This window comes from Melozone crissalis, unplaced genomic scaffold (genome assembly GCF_028551555.1).
Source record: "Melozone crissalis strain CALT ecotype California unplaced genomic scaffold, PUWL_Pcris_2 ptg000004l_1, whole genome shotgun sequence".
NCBI classification, from domain to species: domain Eukaryota; kingdom Metazoa; phylum Chordata; class Aves; order Passeriformes; family Passerellidae; genus Melozone; species Melozone crissalis.
Window position 1 is genome coordinate 2,245,591 of NW_026535782.1, and position 21,093 is coordinate 2,266,683.

The 21,093-nt window shown below is 37.4% G+C and overlaps 1 protein-coding gene across 4 annotated transcripts in view; it reads left to right on the top strand.

Annotated features, from left to right (window-relative positions):
- CACNA2D1 (calcium voltage-gated channel auxiliary subunit alpha2delta 1) overlaps positions 1–21,093 on the top strand; it is a 368,426-nt gene that overhangs the window by 53,039 nt on the left and 294,294 nt on the right. For all 4 annotated transcript variants that reach the window (XM_054270558.1, XM_054270564.1, XM_054270555.1 and 1 more), the window contains exon 3: positions 15,934–16,050. In XM_054270558.1, coding sequence (XP_054126533.1) covers positions 15,934–16,050 — 117 coding nt within the window. The remainder of the gene's footprint in view (positions 1–15,933; positions 16,051–21,093) is intronic.

Sequence of the window (21,093 nt, forward strand, 5' to 3'; positions counted from 1 at the left end):
TCTGGCCTTTCCTAATATCTGACTGCATCATATTGCAGCACAATTTAAGGCAGATGCTTTAGATGCATGTTTTAATCTTTAAAAACCATAAAAAAATGAAAACAAAATCTTGAAATCCTAACATAAATCATCAGATTCGTACAAGCATGGGTTTCCAACACAAAAATCTCTAGCAATTGAGCTTCCTGAGGAAATGTCAGGTTTGGAAGCTTGGAACTCTCATTGGAGTTTTGCAGGTGGATTGCACATGTATCTGCTGAGAGAACAAGAATTGCAAATCATCAGTCTCCAGGTTCTGGTGGGGGCTTTCTGCTACAAGTCCCTTTTTGCTTATCTAATTTAGGTGATCTGGTCTGTTCTGCACTTGCAGTGTCTCTTTTTTCCCTTCCATTCAGCATCTTGCTACTGATTCACCATTCAGCTTTCCATTCCTTTCCTGCTGTGTTGCTTGGCTGTCTTTCATTTCTCCTCAGCCTATGCTATGTTTCTGTCTCAGCTCCTGCCTTTGCTGCTTCGCCCGTCTGCCTTTCTATTTTACGCTACTTTCTTGTCTCTATTTTGGGATCTTTCTCCTCAGCTTTTTCCAGATCAGCACCTCTCTCTTAACTCCTTCTTTTTTCTTAGCATTTCCAAAACATTCTGTCCAGGTGTGTTTGGCCAGCCTGTCCCAATATTCTCATCTCTTTGCTTCCTCAGGAATTTCTCTTCCCCTTTCTCACATTTCTCTCCATCACTAATTCTCAGTCCCAGACCTGTAATTTTCTCCTGTATGATTCTTCTATCACACCTTCCCTTCCAGTCTCACTTTCTCTTTACTCTTTGCCCTTTTCCAGTCTGTTATCTCCTGTTTCCATATCTCAGTTTTTTGCCCCTTGTCCTTCATTCAGTTTTCCTCTCCTCCTTCCCCCACTGTGCAGACCTGAGAGACCACAGCCAAGTCTGATATTGAGCTGCAGAGGAGATGGGACATTCTCTAGGAGTGATGTTTCTGAGTTAAAATACACCTGTGTTCTCAGCAATTTAGCTGAATAATCTCTGCAGTGATCTGCAGGTCCTTTTCAGGCTAAAATTTTTTTTAACACTAAAGACTAAAATATATCTTTAAAAACACAGCATCGAGGTTTTAATCTACAATGAACAGGTAACAGGAAAATGAGTTACATAGGATTTCTAACTGGACCGAAACAATGAGTTAATGTCTCAACCATTTTGCTATGCCTTCTTGTGTAAGGACCACATGGTAAAATAGATAATGAAAAGCCAAGAGATTGATGTTTCATTCTTTTTTTTCCCCTGAGGAAAATGTTAGTTTATGTTGTTAATATTTGGCAAATTTTCAAGCTGTTAAACAGATTTATAATGAAAACTATTGGGCAAACCTAATAATCTGTAGTGCTACCAGCTTTGCCACAGTGACATTCATGTGGATAAAAACAAAACCATGAGTGTGTGAATACTATAGGTAAGTTTCTTTTGAGAAGCCAGAATTTACAATAGACTTCAAGGAAATAGTGTTATCTCAGATGATGTTCACAAAATGGTCGATACGTGCTTGTAATCCCAGGATTAAAAGCATGAAAGGGAGATGTTTCCATGTAAAATATCCCACTATATCAAAGCCATGTGTTTGACCTATGTGGCACAATGTCTTTTTCTAGACAGGAGGTTTTAATTAGCTCTCCTGGCTGCAAGGGAAAACACAAAACCCTGCAAGGTGTAACCCATGCACCCTCCCATTCTTCTTGTTTACAGGCTATTGTCACTTGCCCATTTCTATTTCTGAATGACATATTTATTTTTTTTCTTGCTCACTGCCTATTAACATTTAGTTAGATCTTTCTGAAATGAACCACAATCTTGGAAAAATGGAGACTACAAGACATGAAAAGCAGCATGCGTGCATGGTTGTCACCTTTATTCACAGAATTTGCCTTCAGATGCTCAAACTTTAAAAATGCCTACAGTCAGATTGAATTTTCAGCTTTTTTTCTGATTTATTTCTTCTTCCAGCTCCAGAATTATTTGGACTTAACCTGTAGTCTTCATGTAAACTTGAAAAAAAGAAATAATTTATTTGGGTTTTCTTCTTCTTTTCTCTCTAAAAGCAGAGTGAAAAATATAAAAAGAAGGAGCAGATTGCTCCTATTATAAAATAGTAAACATGACTTTCTGTCAAAAGTTGTAATAATCAGATTGGTAGAGAAATGTCTTCTCTTGTTCTAGGGAAAATTAATTTTAATTTTGCCAAGTGTGAGGTTAAAGATCTTAGCAAGAACATATAACAGATTATAACCATTTCACAGCCTGGTCAATCTTTCCCTGGACTCAAGGGAAGAATTCCCAGTGATTCAGCTGAAGTCAGGATCTGTGTCTGCTTTGTGCAATTAAGTCTTCTATGAAGATCTCTAAAGTGACCAAGATAGCTCTCAAAGTAGCACAATTAATATGTTCTCATTTAGAGTGAATTAACATAAACCATAAATTTTTCAATTAGCTGCAGTGCTAATGGCGCTCCCATAATTTGCTGAAAGTATCTTGGGGTTCATCAGTGCTGTTTGTGTTTGGATGTGCCTTGGATGTCTGGGGGTCTTTGCGCTGCAGGGAAATGTACAATGGAAACACTGTACAATGATCTCTTCTGCAGAACTATAAAATATTTTTTTTTCACGACCAGGAGGGAGAGGGATAGAAGTAGTACCTTAATTCTCAATTATTTTGATTTTAGCCTTGGAGAACTTTTGAGCAGAAGGATGTAGGTGGTGACTGGGATGGGTGTGTGGCTGAGCCCCATCCCCAGTGGGCGCAGCTGTGAGCAGCAGGTGAGCAGCACTGACAGCAGTGAGCCATGGAGGGCCCAGGGGCACTGAGCAACGCCAAAGGGAGCAGAGGGACACGGGGGCAATGCATCAACATGGGGGGTATCAAAGGTTGGGCTGAAGAACAAAAGAACAAGAAGGGCAGAGGCTTGCAGCCTTCTGAAATTGTATGGTGATATTCTGTGTATGGTGGCTGTCTCAACTGTGACATGCTGCGACAGAAAGGATCTAAACCTCGGAGTGTAATGTGTACTTACAGGGGAATAATAAAAAAAAATAAATAGATGACCATTAAAGTCAGATGAGGTATGTGGAAAGTGGATAGCTGTCCTGTTGAGATCAGTTATTTGGTATGAGTCTAATTTATTCTGCAGTGTGGACAAAGATAACTAGGGAAAGTATTTTTGTATTTAAGGCGTTTGAATTCAATGTGTACTAAATTTCATGGAATCATATTTAAAGAGAATCTCTTCAGAAGAGGATTGCCTTTTCTTTCTTCATTGACAATTTTCTTAGATTGATTTGGAATTACAATCTTATCCTAACAAGTAACCACTCTTTTTCTTGCATATATAATGTAGCCATTGTAACTCTCACTGATCACAACTTTTGAAAATACCTGTAATGAACATTCCACATAGTGTTTAAAAAAACAAAATATTTGGGAGTTTATTAGTTCATTAGTGATTCTGACTCTGAAAATAGGAATATGTTTGTGCTGATGCATATTTTATACACATTTTCTCTTGTTAGCAAGGATGACAGTCCTATAATGCCTGTAAATAAGAAAAAATGCAAAAGAAAATTTGGATGCCCTTAAAATTAGGAGTTTTACGTTGAGGCTACTGAACCAGGCAAAGTAGCATAACTGGGGTAAAATAAACTAGGATCTGGAGAGGCAGGTGAGAGTTGTTTATTGTGATGCCCAAAGGAGGCTCAGTGGGATTGGAGTGTCCTGCACAGGTCCAGGAGTTGCACTCCATGATCCCTGTGGGCCTCTTCCAAGTCAGCACATTCTCTGGTTCTGGGATGCTCTCTGGGAATGGTCTCAAATTAGTCTTCCAAAAATAGATTTAAAGCACATATTTAAATCCCGCTTTTTTGGACATTATTATGAGTTTAGGTGAGATCTGGGAGAACTCCAAGTTGGATGTAATACCAGTGTAATATCCCCATTACAGTAATGCAATGATTGCTTCAACAAGGCAGGAAGTCGGGACTCAAGATGCCAAAATACTCAGCTGGTTGAAAGCTGGCAGAGCTCTACTGACTGCAGTGGATTACACTAATTTGCATTTGCTAAGAATCATGACTAACAACATTTGATTTACAAGCCAAGCAGGTAAAAAGTATTAAAAAGGAACCCCAACAGATTTTTACACAAAAAGCAGAGGCTGTTGCTGCTGTAGTTGCCCAGCTGAAGAAGGTACTGTCCTTAGTTCTTCCTAAGGATTTTTTCCCTTATAAAAGCAAAGAGAATGTTTATAAGGAAGTGTTGTATGTACAGCTTGAGACTTGGAAGCAGGAATACAAGGAAAATCTTGTCCTGTGTGCTTCTTTTTAACTGTCTCTCAACAAAGCACAACTTAGTGTATTTTTTTGTTTTATAAGTATTATGTTTAAAGAAGACAAAACAACAAAAACAAAAGCAACAAATAGTCATGTAATTGTCGTTTCAGCTTAAGAAGGTTCATGTAACTTTGTCTTACCCATGAACTCTCTGTGCATTCAGGCATTGCAAAGCTGCTCTGGTGTGAAGGATGTGTGGTTTCTACAGAGTAAATGGACTGTTAGAAATAAAAAAAAAAAAAAAAAAGGAAGAGACCACAGCTTAATAGAATTTTAAAGTCTGTGTAGCAAAGTAAATTTTGACATTGATCTCACTAGCTACATTTCTCAGTAGGTATTTGGTCTTTGAAAAGACAAAAATATGTACAAAGTCACATTCTGGTCTAAAAGCTAGATACCTCAGCATACAGGAAAAAGAAAAAAAGGTGAAGGACCTACTGAACTACAGATTTAAGTACATAGTTCCATTTTCATGGAAGTATGCACAACTTCCATTTTTGCATAGAATGTTCACAGCAAAGACTCATGACTAAGCTAATTGACAGCTCATTTAATCTAATAAACTACTACAAGTATGCTTCTGGACTCCAGCTCTAAAATAGCTCTAGGCACAGAAGAGACAGAAGGAGGGGAACCCTGCAGTACCCAGAAAGGAAGGCTTGGATTAGAGAATCTGCCTCATAGCAATGCTTGAGCTTGTCTGCTCCAAACTGATGGAAGAGAATCCTCTTTTACAGAAACACTGAATTAAAAAATGTGGGTCTGTGTAAAGAGCTTTGATGTGACAAAAACACTGGAGCTTCTCTATGGCTGTTACACCAGAAAAATGCCATCTTGTGCAGAGTAACCTTTTCAGGCAATGGCAGAAATGGATGAAGCATCAGATAGAGAGGCAGCTCCAAGGAACTCCACTCCCTGAATCTGTTTCCTTTTTGATACATCTCTGCAAAAACAATCCATGCATGATGTTCATAAGGCATGCTGCTATTACAGTTCCAGGAGCTGTAGGGTGAATCCATATAGACTGACTTGGCCTGTAAATTATATTCCTACTGAGATAAAAATTCCTACTGTTTCATCCTACAAAAGAAAAAGAGGTATGGCTGTCTGATATGTGGTGATGAGTTTCATTCACCAAATGAGTCCACCAGCAATTGTTAGATGATTTTTATTTATTTTGTCTTTTGAATGCTGTTTTATAATAATTAGCAACTGTTCTGTAGTGAGCTGAGATGCTGCAGGAGCACATCTCATCCCTTGCTCAGCCTGAGCTCTGTGTGCCTCATGCACAGATGGTGTGAGTCTGCTCAGGCACTCACGTTGGCAGCAGCTTCCCAGGCCACACTTTCAGCTTTCCAGGTCTTGGATCAGCCTCTGGAGTTTAGCTGAGATGAATGGCTTGTAAGAGAGACTGATCTCTGATTTGAGCTGCCCTGGAGCAGGGATGTTCAGGAAAGCTTCCCTCTGCCAGAAGGAATTATAACCCAGAGTAACTTTCTGTTGGGTTCTACAGATTTTAGCTTAATTAGTCTTAGAAGCTCTGTTCTAGAAGCCCTACAGACACACTACTGACTTAGAAATAGAGAAGCTGTCATATAGTGCTTGTCTTGTTCATTCATTATCTGGGTAGAGGTCTGTGCAAGGGAGGCTTTAACAGCTTACTTAAAATTCATATAACACTTGTATCTGGATGATCTTCCCTATTGTCATAAGAGCCTGCAATCCTGCTTAAGAAGATGATTTGGCAGGGAATTTAGCAGTAAACAATTGCATTCCTACTATTTTTCTCTATGATTGTCATGATATTTATGTGATTCTTTCTTTACATTTATAAAGTAAATTGAATGCATTAGCAAAAACTTTATAAAAATTTGGATTTATATTTTGAAAAGATTCAACAGATACATGGAGGTGAAAATTCTATTTATTTTTTTACCAGCTCTATAATTTATTTATTTAGTTAGTTAGTTAGTTATTTTTAACTCCTGTATGTATCAAGTTGGATTTGATTTGTATATGCTTTACCCAGAGGCAAAGAATGTCTTAGCTCATGCTATTCTCTGATGAGCTAGCAGATGGACCTAGGTGATAAATGGACACATTCCAAAATATGCTACACTCACCCTTGTTAAAGTTGAAGTAATGGAGAGTTTTATGATTAAGAAAAGTAAAAAGGAAAAATGCAAGAACTGGATTTTTTCTTAAAGATCGTTGATTTTAAGAATAACAACCCAAATTATTGTACTTGGTGAACATTCCTCTGGAGGTCCTGGCTGTGGACTTTGTAAGATTGAATTTCATTAGAAAATGAAAATTTTGATTGAAGTGTCCTGAATGCCATAGATTCTGAGGACCTTGTCACTGTTTTGACCCTGAATTTCAAGATACTTCTGACATATAAAATGATAATATATTGTGCAGTCCATCTTTCTTCATCCCTGAAAATGTGCAATGTAACTGATACCACAACACTTGCAGACACAACTGGTGTAACTATACTTTCCTGTATATCCTGGGGGTACTCTCCAGTGCACTAAGAAAGGAAGGCAAGTGTTTAAATTAGTTAAATGTGGGAAATAAATAAAGTCTTCTATTCATTCAAATTGTGCTACTCAGTGAGGTTCACAATGACTGATCTCAAAACTCAGAAATGTGTTGTATTCCTTCTTTTCTCCTTCTGTCTCCTTATGTTGTCCTCAATGAAACAAAATACTAAGCAACTTTTTTTGAAACATAGAGAAGACTTTTTACCAATATAAAGCAAAACTATATTTTTATATAATCTTGAAATGAAAATTCAAAGTTAACTGTTTTGAAGTTGTCAAAGCTCTTTTATCTTTGTTGGGTCACCAGTTTTATATTTGCTGAAAGATCCTTGAGTTCAGGCCATATTTATGGGTGATTCTGTTTGTCTACGAATGAAGTTTTTCACTAAGGTGCAGTTTTGCTGTTTTTCTAAGGAAAAAAAATTGATAAAAAGATAAAAAGAGAGCAACTCTATTTAACTTTTAAAATTTAAATTAACTTAGTAATGTGTAATAAAATAGATATCAGGAAGTTTGGCTGAGTGAGAGTGTGTGAAGTCAACCTCTGAAACACATTAATTCTTTCTAAGCACAAATAGGCTATTGCACACTATTCACATTTGTCTTCTCCCTCATTCCTAAGGCGAGGACACCACTCTGCTGTCCCTGAGAGGGCTGTGGTGAAGGGAAGGGAGCTCAGGATTACTTTTAGAATAGAATTATGGCGGGTTTGCTACAGTGAAAAGTGGTCAATTCAGATATTTATTGAGGAGTCAGAGTCCATTTAACAGGATGATAATAATGTATGAGATGGGTTAGCCTGGTTAGGGACTCTCAAAGTTATTCACAGTTTTTTTAAACAATGTATGTCCCATTTGAGGTACCACTGCCACTGCTATGTTCTGTTTCTGTGTGCAACCAAATACCAAAGCTGCAGCCACTAAAAGTAGAATTCTCTAAAAATTTGGATTTATATTTTGAAAACATTAAACAGATACATGGAGGTGAAAATTCTATTTATTTTTTACCAGCTGTATTATTTATTTATTTATTTATTTATTTATTTACAACTATGTATCAAGTTGGATTTGATTTGTATATGCTAAATTCTGTTGAGTTTACACATTGCTGACCAGTGATGAGATGTCAGAAAAATGAAATCGCTTTTAAAAATGCAAGCTGGGAAATTTGAATACATATCTGCAAGCTTTCTTTGTAATCCAAATGGAAATTAAGAGGTCATCAAAACACAGGGAGCCTCATTTGGTATTTGCAGTTGCCACTCTCTCTCTACTCCCTTAGCAATAAATTGACATTTTGAAGCTTTCCTTCTCCCAGCAAACAAAAGCAGCTGTAAGTCACTAAGAATAGGTGGCTGCATTAACAAGGCTTGCTCAAGCTCAAGGGAAGACACGGCCTAATATTACCGTAGCTTTAATTACTGTTTGATGATCTGGGTAATCTTTGATCAAAGTAATGTTCTTGATTAATTTATAATGTTCTGTTGGCTTCAACAGTAATAAATTCTGACTTATTGGTACTTATAGTCAGATTTTTTTTGTAGAAGCTAAGAATAAAATTAAAAATTTAAAAAAAAAAACAAAACACACACGCTAAGCCAAATAAAACCCCAAACATTACAGCAAGTATTTTCTAAGTCCTGTGGTTAGTAAAAAGAAAAAAAAAAAACTGCTCAAGTTAAATTCTGAGATTTAAAATTACTTTTGGGGAGAGAGTCAGTAGTTGACAAGTTGCATTAAGAATAGCTAAGGCAGGCCAAAATGAATAGTCCTATGAATAGTGAGTTTTTAGAAATTACATAAGTGCCCATCTCCAGATATACCAGAAGTGCAGAATAAATGTGAAACATTTTCTTCCTATTGTTCTTCTTCTGTTACAAGAATGATCCACTTGTCCTCATGAATTGGCATTTTTTACTTCTTACTCAGTCTCAGCTAAAATCCTGAGTTAAAACTGGTATGAAACCAATAAATTATGCCATCTTGTTACTTAATACTGTATTTTTATCACTAGGAGGCACAATTGAATACCTTCAAAAAGGTTTTTCTTAATAAAAAAAAGGGAGGGGATGTAAAATCTGCTTTTCCTGTGTAAAGTAGAAGTACAAAGCTGAACTCCTGTTTTATCAAGGTTTAGATACAAAGTGGCAATTATAAAAATTGCTTCTTAATTTGCAAGTCCTCTGGACTACTCTCTTAATTATCAGCAGTCAGAGGGGGCTGATGATTCCTGCAAAGTGTGCCTGATTATGTGCTTCCCTTTGAGCAGGCACCTGAGCGAGCCCATTGACTCTGGCGCTGCTCATCCTCTCTCTGCTCTTCGCTGAGCCATGAGTGGTCCCAGCACCTTGCAGAATTCAGGCTGAGTGTTTTGCTTTGGAATGAACTTGCTATGCTACTTTTTTTCCCCCTAACATGCACTGCTGTGGTAAGCCATGGTTTCCAGCCCATCAGCTGCCCTGTCACTTGTCACCCCAGGCCTTCAGAGCACTCAGTGATCAGGCAAGTGACTCTGAAAAGCAACAGCTACACCGAACCACTGAACCACCAAGGGGTGGTTTCCTCCTTTGTGTCGTTGCCATGAATCCCAGGAATGAAGGCATCTGTGAGTTGCTAGGGAGCAGCTGTGATCTTATTTATACACTACATGGAGCAGAGCGTAAGACCTATAAAATACTCAGACTTATTCCACTGAACACACAGAATGCTTCTCAGAAATGAGCGTTTTTCAATGAGTTTCTCAGTGAATTGCTTCTGATTAAAAGAAGTGTCTTGTGAGAAAGAAAACTAGTCTGGCATGTATATAGAAATAGAAACTATAAATATAACTTTGGGAATGAGATACTCTAGTAAGAAGGTAGAATTTTCTTATGCTGGGCAGATTATATTGGTTTTGACTACTAATATTTCAGTTAAAGGAGAATATATACAAAAATAAAAAATATAATACAATATAATATAGTATAATATAATATAATATATGAAAATATAATGTAATAATGTTATAATGTAACGTAATATAAAATTAGAAAGTGGGTATTTATTTTTTCTGACTTTTCCTGCTCCCAGGATCTCACCATATTTTTGGTTGTCTGTCACATGACCTCTTCTTTCTGCTTTTCTCTCAGAAATGAGATCATGACGTAACTTCATGGCATTGGTAAAAACAGAAACTAAATTACTAAATATATGTGTGTTATTAGATGATATTTTGTTAGCTAAAGAAAAATATTTGAACTTAAACTTTTATTCTTTAAAACATTGAATATTATTTTAAAAAAACTTTATTTATTTATTTATTTATTTATTTATTTTATTTTAGCATTACTCAAAATTTCTTTAAGAAATGAACATTTTTTTCAGCTGAGGACTGGACTGAAATGGAGCTGATGGCCCAGGGTACAGGCAGAGGTTCCTGGGGAGACAGGTCTGGATCACTCAGCCCTGGTAGTGCCACAAAGTGGAGGAAAAGCAAGAGATTGGAAGGACCAGGGGGAATTGGCAATGAGAAGGCCTTTCCAAAAGTGAGGAGTGGGCAGAAAGAGCATACTTTATTCACCCATTATTTAAGTTTCGCTCTGTTCAGAAGGATTAAAAAAAAAAAAAATTAATAGGTTAATTACTTTAGTTCACAAGCTTGTAAAACCTAGGTCAGGATTTCACAAGTACTGTTAGTAGTTTGGTGTGGTTGATTGCAGAAGAGACAGGGGAAAACACAGCACAAAGTTTTGATTGATTTTACTGCAAGCTCAGCACTATTTTTGAGCAGTAAATTTTGCCATCATGGCAGTCTCCAGCTGGTCTAGACTGACAGAAAAACATTTGGTGATAAGGCAGTGATTGTTGACAGAGATGTCTCAGCCCAGCTGAGCTAAATGGTTCTGAAAGGAGTATGGAAATCATAAAAGCATCCATAGATTTACCTTGTAAAGATAAGTATAACTGGAATTGTTGAGCTATTTCATTTCTCTTTTCCAAAGCTGGAAAAATTAGAGTGATTTTGGTTAACTTTTGAAATACTGGGTTTGAACTCCTGAAGACATTGGCTGATATGATTTCCATGTCCATGGAAGCATTCAGTGATGGAAATGAGATTGGCATGTTCACGTCCTATGTTTGGGCCCTCAGCCAAGTTCCCACTGCCTGGAGGAGAGGCTCTGTTGTTTTTAAACTGGGTGACTCACATGTGCAGAGCAAACAAACAAACAAAGAGGCAAAGGAGTCCTACTGCAGTTGAAAATAATTCTTTTTCTGAGTGTGATACAGCATGAGGGCTGTTTAAATAAATTTTCAGTGCTAGGGCCAGCCCAAATGCCTGCCACAATACAGCAAGAGCCGTGTAATAACGTCTTTCATTCTCTCTCAATTTATGCAGAAGTGTTTGACTTGCCCTAGCGAGCTTTGAGGGAAGCAAGGAGAATGTCTCTTTGTGAGAGATTTATAAACATGTCCTTGAAGGCTGAACAGAGAGGGGCACGTTCTGCTGAGGAGCTGGCAGTTTTTCTAATCTTTGTCACATTCAACTATTGTTGTGTTATTTCACCTTAATGTGACTCTCTCCATCGTGTTCTCTCCCCTAAAACCTTGCAGTTCATTATGTGTGATTTTAATACAGTCTTTCCTGAATAAAGAAGTGCATGACTATTGACTTCAGAAAAGAATTAAAGCATTTTTGTGCTGTGACCTTACAGGCTTTGCTTAGTCATGCGATAAGGCTTTATTCTGTGAGAAGTGACAGGGTTTTACTGGCAATTTGGAGATCTTGTAGCAAAATATTAGTGATAAAAGTACTAAAAAATAATTTAGATTTAAAAACCAGTAGAAACTTGCATTCATTTAGTTAAAGCAATTTAATAAATTGTATTCAAATTAACTCCTTTTAACAAGCTATGAAGCCTGCCAAATAGTATTTTATAAGACAAATGAGCACACCTTTGCCAATAACACCTTTTATGGCTATTTGAGATGAGCATTTGCTAATTTTGTTAGACTGCTAGGTGGGAAGCTTGGAAAAGGAAAAGTTTGTCCTGGGGTACCAAATCCTGAAGTGTGTATCCTGAAGTGTGTATTTCCCTGTGTAGAGTTGTGCTGAACTGCTGCAGTGCTACAGTGAATTAAAGAAAAGGGTAGTAGGCAACAAATAAATTATGTACACACTTCCTAAATAATTAATTAATATTAGACTGTTCCTTGGTAGTTGAGACAGGTCTCACACTTCAGGAAAATAAAGAAGTGTGTGAAGTTCCAAGTAATTTCTGATGCTGTTTGTTCAGGAGCTTGCAGGATAAATCTTTTACTGGCAGTAGATGCAGGGTAGATTGGTGCTCCCAGCCTTGCCATGGGGTAAAACAAAGAAGGGGAGAAAGAAAGTCACTGACTCAGGTCTGTGTGTGAATCTTGTGTAAATCTCAAAGGGTTTTGTCTTGGGTGGAAGTTGTTCTGAATTTTATTTTCTTGAAATCGCTGACAAATACAACTTGTATTTGTCAAGCCTCAGTCAGGCTTTCTTGGTGGTAGGCCCCACAATGCCTGTTATAAAGGTTTTAATGATGCTCCTATCTCTTATAGTGATGATCTCCTTGCTATGTGATTCAGACTTCTGAATTTTCTCTGATAGCTGGTCCTGGAGAAGAAAGATGAAAATGTTTATTTTTTTCCTGAAAATGTCCCACTGTACAATGCCTGCAGCTTTCAAACCATTCAAATTTGGGATATGGGAATAACTTCCCTATAGGAATTGGGTGTGTGCAAAATGTGAGTGCTTTCAAATTGGGGTTGATAGGGTCAAACTTTTCTGGAAGAACAAATTAGATACAGGGACAAAAGTAGAAATTTTCCATCCAGGTTCTCAATGCATTACCAGTATGGCTCACTGTGACTTTGCTCTGCATTGAGCACAGCACAAGAAGGACACAGACCTGCTGGAGCCAGTCCAGCAGGACACAAAGATGATTAGAGAGATGGAACATCTCTCCTATGAGCAAAGACTGAGACAGTTAAGGTTGTTCATCCTGGAGGATTTTGGGGAGAACTTATGGTGACCTTCCAGTACCAAAAAATGGCTACAAGAGAGTTGGAAAGAAACTTTTTACAAGGGCAGGTAGTGACAGGGTGAGGGGGAATGGCTTTAAACTGAAAATCAGTAGGTTTAGATTGGGTGATAAGAATAAATTTCTTACTGTGAATGTGGTGAGACACTTGCAAAGGGTGCTCAGGGGAACTGTGGATTTCTGAAAGTGTTCAAGAAAAGCTTGGATGGGGCTCTGAGCAATCTGGTCTAGTGCAAGGAGTCCCTGCCCATGGCTGTGAGGTTGGTATCAGATGATCATTTCAGTCCCTTCCAACTCAGGTCATTCTGTGATTAAGTCAAATAAGTGACTGTCTTTCTTTTTGGTGGTTGTGTGAATGCAGAAAGACATCCCCCCTAACTTCTACTGAGGCTGTTCAATCACAGCCTCTTAGAAACCAAATTTCACTAAGGGCTTTAAAATATCAGAGAATCAGCACTACAGCACTTGCTGTTATATATCTGGCCAGTGCAATCTCCAGGTCATCCCTGGCATCCATCTGCTTCAAACCTGCATTAATTGAGCACATATTTCACTCTGCCTCCATGTGAATTTTTCTTTTCTTGTGGCTCACTTAGTGTTTCTCATGTTGTGTGAAAAGATTAATTACTATGAAATGGCATTTTTGCAATTCTTTCTCCAAATTTTAGATTTTTTGCTTAATTGAAACACCAAATAGAAACGGTTTATACTAAATTTTTCTTATTGCTTTCACCATTGAGTAGGAAATAAACAGCAATTGTGTAAAAAAAATCTGGAAAAAAAGAGACCAGAAATAATTGAAAAAAGAAAATCAAACAATCAAACATTTTCACAAATGAAGTATATGAACCCTTTAAAATTATTTTTAAAATTATTATTTTAAAACTTCTGTGAAACTTATTTCTATTTTTTGCACCATTTACAAAATCTTGTTTCCATTTTTCTGTAAATTTAGCAACTTTTGGTTAAGCTGTACTACATGCAGTCACAAGTGAAGTTTAAAGAATTTGCCATTACATATCTCTTTAAAGACCAAGACATCAACACCTGGTATATTGCAGTGTCTGTTCTTTGTGTGACCAGGATGAATGTTTGTTGACAATGTGAAAACCTGAAAGTTTTACAAGACTTGAAGGCCATTTCAATTTAGATATTCCTCTGAAATTTCCAGTCTTGGTTCAAACCATCGGGATGTATAAAACTGATTTTTACTCTTGTCTGTAGGACTGGTCACGACAGTCAATTTACCTCCGAAATAGTTTGCTGACTACAAATTTAATGTGTTTCAGAGAAAAAGGAATGAAATTCTGAAGTGAGCAATGGTAGAATAAAATGTCTTTATTTCCAAATTTGTGTGATTAATAATTGGTTTATAGGCAGCTCTAATATTAAGATATGTCCTCACAATCCCCCCACCAACCCCCCACCCAACCCCAAAAATAAAAATAACCCAAAAAACCCAGAAACCCCTCAAAAAGAGATTTTTGGGTTTGTCCAGGCATAAACTTTTTGTGTGGCTGTTTTGAAAATCAAGCACCTCAAAGGTATCCAGACTACAATCTGAGTTGATTAGGATCTGCTGTAGTAATTTTCTGCTCATGGTGCACTGATTTTTTAAAAATAACCATTACTATATGAGGAATAAAGCTTATTCCAATTGCTCAGTTACTGGTGGAAAGGAACGACTGCTGAAGGAAAATAAACAACAAACCAAGACCCAACATAAACTTCATAAAATTCGTAAGTGCTGAAATCTGCGGCAGCTTATGTGACCTGCCTGATAACAATTTGCATCTATAACTGCAGTTGTCAGGAAAGTTTTTGTGTTGCTTACCAGCTGCAAGCACCAGAGGTGTGACGGGGTGAGTTTCTTTAAGGTCCCCAAAGGTTTGACCCCAGAGAGCTGGCGGGGCTGGCAGGCTCAGTCTGCTCAGCAGATTTTTGGCTCTCTCTCGTGCTGGATGGCAGCCAGAGCATCAGTGCTGGACCCGCTCCTGCCTGAGCCTGGAATGGCTCCCCAGGAGACAGCACAGCCCCACCAGGCCCTGCTGCACAGGCAAAGTGCTTGGGTAAACTCGGGCCATCTGTTGGCTGCATAAATTAGTTTTCCCTGTTTGCCCATCAAGCTATAAGGTATCCAGTTTTTTTTTTTTTTTCCTTTTTTCCCCACTCCAAATATAGTAGTTTTTTCTTTATTCAGTTCTAGTAGGACAGAGATAGGCAAATACACTTTTTGCATTTTTTTTTTCTTCCTTCCTTCTTATGGTTACATGCTTTTCACTGTAGCGTCTTTGATTAACAAACAAAATTATCTTCTTCATATACATGTTCTGCTTTGGAAACAGTTAATGGCTCCTCAGAGATAACCTTTATTCACAATTTGTATTTCCCCTCTTCCCCTCATCTTTTTTCCCCATTTCCCCTTACGTATTTCTGCTTTCCCCTCTTTTCCTCCTATTTGTTCCTCCTTCTCTTTCCTTGTGAATACTAATACTATCATATGAATAAATAGATAAGGGACTAAACTGATTAAGCATAACTTAAATGAAATAATTCAGTTGGTATGTTTGTATTTCATCTTTCAAGGAAGAATGCAATTCAGCAATAACTATTTTATTTGAAATTCAGTCATTTTAAAGGATCACCATTTTACTGCTCTCTTAGCACACCATGGGAATCAGATTCCTTGAGCATTTTGCAGTTGGTTAGTTTGTCACTAAAACTGGTCAATTTTGAAGATTTATTAAATAATTTCTAGTGTCAGCTTCTACCTCTCAGACAAAAAGGTGAAGTACTTCTTTCACAGGGTCCAATTGGATTTTGCTAGCAGTAGTCATTATGAAGCTCCAGTAAGAACAGATGACATCTTGATGCCTCTTCTGTCAAGTCATTTGGTTTATTTTGAATGTGCACTGTCATTTTGATTTATTTCCATTTTTTTTTTCTTTTGCAGATTTATTTGAAAAATGCAGCAATGTATACTGTAGAAGCAAACAACCCTCGTCAGCTAGTGGAAATTGCAGCCAGAGACATTGAAAAACTTCTCAGTAACAGATCTAAAGCCTTGGTGGTGAGTACTAATGGTTCAAGGTTTCTATTTAATATTTTTAAAAAAATCTTTATTTACTATTGAAACAAGCTTTCATGGTTATTTTTACTGCCTATACATTTAGAGGCAGTGTCAGTGTGATGTGAATAAGACATGACATGTAGAAAGATGGCTCCTGACTTCATGGTAAAAATGAACTCATTTGTTGGCGTAGGGCAGATGTTTATAATATTGACCGACAGATAGGAACCAGGGCCAAGTAAGAAATTAAGTTATAAATAGATTGGAAAATATTCCTCTAGGTGACGCACATGAATGTTTATGGCTTGAAGATCACTGTACTTTATAGTCAAGAATGAACTTGGGGAAACAAGAAACAGGGCTTTTTTCTTTTTTATTCCTAATTTGCTAATTTAACCTGTATTTCAATCATAATTTGTGTGAAGGCCATGCTTCATTGTGACCTCACATTATTTATGCTTTAAATAAAAAGTATCTGTTTTTTTAAGGTGCTTTTGCCAGCAGTCCCTTTCTTTTCTCTTCTTTAAGACACCAGAGCTGGGTAATTGCTTTGGTTCCTACTGGCCAAACACATGGAGGGATTTGGATAAATTAATCAACATACTTCATTCAGAGTAGAACTATTAAAAATAGGTTTAAAGGATGGAAAAGCAGTCTGGATTTCCGTGGGCAATTACATATTCAAATAGGCTTGCAGATGAATTTGAAGGTATCATTTAAAGTCAAAGAGAGGAGAAATTGAGATTAATTCACCTTACTATAGATGTCTACACTACTGGTTGTCCTAAGCTCATTTTTTTGTTCAGTGAAATAAAACAGACACTCCTCAGTCAGGACTGACCTGACATTTTCTGAGCAAGACTTTAAAATGGGATGAACTATAGCTGAGAAGAACTTCTCTCTTTCTCAGCTGGAGAAGCCTCAAACCTAAATGTCTATTTTGTGAGTGTGTGAAGCTGAGGGAGATGAGTCCCACCCAGAGAGTCCTTTTATCAGTGCAGTTTCATGCAGCTGAAGAATCAGTGTGAGTGAAACTGCTGCTGCTGCCCTGAGGACCTTCCTTCCTGTAGGCAATGAAGTTTTGCACAGTCTGTTGTCTGTGCACAGGTACCACAAGAGGTACCCATTGTCCTGCCTTTGGTTCTCAGCAGAATTTCATTCTTCCAGTTCCCACTGTTTACCTAATACACAATGTGCATCAGTGTTATCTGGGCCAAAGCTTCTCTCATTCCTTCAAATTACTTGAAAATAGGTCCAATATTTTTCTTGTTTTCCTCTTTTCCTTCAGTGGAGATGTGTTTATGTGTTGATGTGGACTTTGTATTACTGATACAAAATTCTGTAAGTCATTTGCAGACTTTGTGAATACAAAATTTTCCTCATTATTTTCCCTTCAACCCCTATAAGTTTGATGTTTTTAAGTTGTCACAGCAAAAGTTTATATTTTCTTGAGACACAAGATTAATGTAGAGGTTTTTATGTGGGTCCGTGGTAGTTTGATCTTAAAATTTTAAGAAAATTAAATCATTATCTCATGCTTACCTAAAGAAATATTCCAGAACAGGTTTTTCTGTGAATGTGGAAGAAAGGTGCTTCTTCACTTTAGGCAAGCATATGGTCACATTTTGAAAAGGGCAGTAGGATTCAGTTTCCTGAGGTAAAAGAAGACTAAATTAGGAGAAGGATGATCCTTTGGTCAGTAGCTCCTAACAGCTCAGATATTTATACTGAATTTTCTTCTCGCAATTATCCCAGATGTATGCCAGAACTTTTGACTACTTCTGATTTTAAACCTTCTTGTACATTTTTTTATACATAGATTTATTTTTATACACACATTATTTTATTATCTCCAACACCTGAGCTATTGATTTCTACTAAGATGATTTCTTCACCTTCCTTATATATTTATCTTTCTGCTTTTTACAAGGACTACCTTTATGTTGTCAGTTTATAAACTTTATGTAATGAGGCTGAATTATTTACCTGAAGTTTCAGTCTTCTTAAGTCTGAGGGTCACATTTTCTCTGAAATCAGGAGTGGAGTTGAATGCCACTGTTAGAATGACTGCACAGAGGTTTTACCATTGGGGCTAATAGGAGTCAAAGTGTTAATTAAGACCTGAATCCTGAAAAGAGTGTGATGCAAGGGCATCAGGCATCCTCCAGTGATGCCATGAGGAAGGTGCCAGTGAATTACATCAACAGTGTTATTGTTCAGAGACTGTCATACCTCAGGGATGTCATGGTCTCCTCTAAGCATGAGACACAAACAACCTTTGGGCAAGGTTATAATAAACAAATATCAGTGATGAATTTTCTAATAAGTTGCCTTCCCTTGAGCCATAAGATCACCTTTAAATGAGAAATATCTCTTGCATTCTGACTTATTTGTGACTGTGGGCTAGAAAAATCTCTAGTAATGAGAGAAAATATTACCAGGTAAATGGGTATGAGTTTCTGTTTGACAGAAGCTTAAAACTGGTGGTTGAAATAGGTACCTAGCTGAGGAAGGAAAAAGGGGGAAGCCTTCTTCTCAACTCACAGGGATTTCCTAGGTTACTCTTACTAGGAAATGTAATGCATAGAAAAAAAAATTAGGATGAATACAAAATGGAATAGTTTCTAGCAAAGTGCAGTGGAGAAAGAGAGTAGTATGAGTAGTAAGGAGGGAGACCGACAACAGCCTTCTAGTGAAGTGTCTTGCAGTGGAGCCTGTTGTTGAAATACTGAACACATCTTTTATAGCTTTCTGTGTTTATTACTGTGTATTTGTGGCCTAATCCTACTGAATGCCCCTATTTCAATATAATGGATTCCCATATGCAAATGATCCTGCAAGGAACAAGGAATTGGACTTGATGTTTCCTCTGGGTCCCTTCATGTAAGGGGATGCAATATAAGAAAATAAAGGTAGTATAGAAAGTAATCTTACCCCTTAAAGAGTTGCAGCTGAGCCAATTATTAGAGATTGGAAGCAGGCCTGACTTTAACAGGCCAGAGCTGTCGCCAATAAGAAGAGTGTTATAAAAGAGTGGATTGGTTGATTGAGGGGAATTGGAGTCAGTTGGCTGCTGCGAGGACAAGGAAGAGTCAGTGCCTGAGGAGCTGCCTACGAGAAACATCAAGGACGTACAAAGCTCTGGCAATATGGAACCTTTGCAGTATAATGACAACACCTTCGAGTTCAAGTTATTCCATAATTCTATAATTTTATTACACTATGGAGAAGTTAATCTTCTGTCTCTGTGTGCCTCAGTAAATGGTGGGTACGGATGAGCTGTGCTGCATTGCAGCCTGCATCCTCAGGTGTGTACTGGCAGATGGGTGGAGGTTTCACTGAAAATGTACCCTGCAATAACTATTGGCAAAACTCACAAAGCCTTTCCAGGGATACCAATAAATAGTATGCCTAGCCCACAGGGCTGTCTGACACCCAAAATGTTCGTTTTTGCTGGACTTGGCTTCAGTTTTAGCATTCCTATCTCATTCATGAGTGCATTAGATTTCTGGATATATGTAGACCATGCTAATAGATCAGAGTCTTTTAATTCCAATGGAAAATTTGGAAGATACTAATACTTATTTGATAAGTATCATTAGAAATACTAAGTAGAGCTCCTGGCATTGTACTATATTTATAAAACGTGATTTGAGGAGTTACAAATATTTCCTCATTGACTATACAAAATTAAACCCTTTTAAAGTTATTAATATAAAAGATGGATTGCTAATACTTTTTTATTACTATTGTAAAGTACGGTAGTAATCTTAAGATTTGCAAAGATCTTAATTTTTTGGTCATACCTTAAAATTAGAAAGGTATATTTTAGATGCTTCTAAGGTTTTTTTTACAGTTTATGCATTGTATCATGAGGGGAATGAAGTACAATTTTCTTTATATAATGTATTCAATGTATAAAAAGTGATATTTGGTCCAGTGCTGCAGACCAATGTAAACAGCAGCTTCACTCCTGTGCAGTATGAAGTTGGTTGCTGTGCAGCCCTTGGCCTTCCTCTCCCCATTGATCAGTACATTTTGGGGAACATCCTGAATCTTCTACAGCAAGCAAATTTGCAGTTTTACCACTTCCTTTTGCTCAGATACTTGAATTGAAGATAGTGAGCAATTTGTGCCTTTTAGGTAGAAGAAAATTAAAGAAAGAAAATTAAGAATAACAGATACCCAGTAACAGTCTTTTCAAGCCCAGACTGCAGAAGCTTTACGGAAAAGGATCAAAACATCCTATTTCTTGCTTAGCTAAGATCCCTTTCTGCATTAGAAAATCATTTAATGTTTTACTGTTTGTGCAGTAGCTTGAAATTAATATTAATTATCATTTTATCCAAAAGTAGAATTTATGTATATTCCCCTGCAAGTCTTTTCCACAATAAAATGTTATTTCCACAAAAAAAAGGAAAACCTCTTTCTGGAAAGATTCAATGTCAGGATATTATTTTCAACCCTATGTTGTACACTCACAGTGCATTTATTAGTGCATTTTTCTTCCATTACTGCCCACACTATAAGGCAACAGCATAGCCATTAGTGTAAAGCAAACACTTAAGCTCCACTAAAAAGCATTTCACTGGAGAATGAGAGACAGTCATATTTTCACTGCCAAATTCCTGCCTGTGATTTATTTGTTTTGCTTTGGGGTCATTTTAACTAACTCATGTTAAAGTGGCTCAAGGGAAGGCTCCAGTCAGGACCCTTGGCTCCCTGAGCTGTGTGCAGATACAGATGAGTTCCATGCACATTTGCACCTTATTGCCTAGATTTCTTCAGACATCTCAACCAGAGGCACAATATCTTCACTGTAGCCTCCTTGCCTTGATTTCTTAAGAAAACTGAGGAAGCTGGGTTTCCATGGAAACTGAGGCACAGATTGTGTGCTAGGAGACAGGTTCCCTCGACGTGCTGTTGGGAAATGTCCAAGGTGCACAACTGTGTCCCTGAATGAGGAGCTCAGAATGTTTATCTGCTGGTTTAGATGCAGTTTCAACACAGCTGTGCAAGTGTGTCCAAATCTCTCAGTATTTC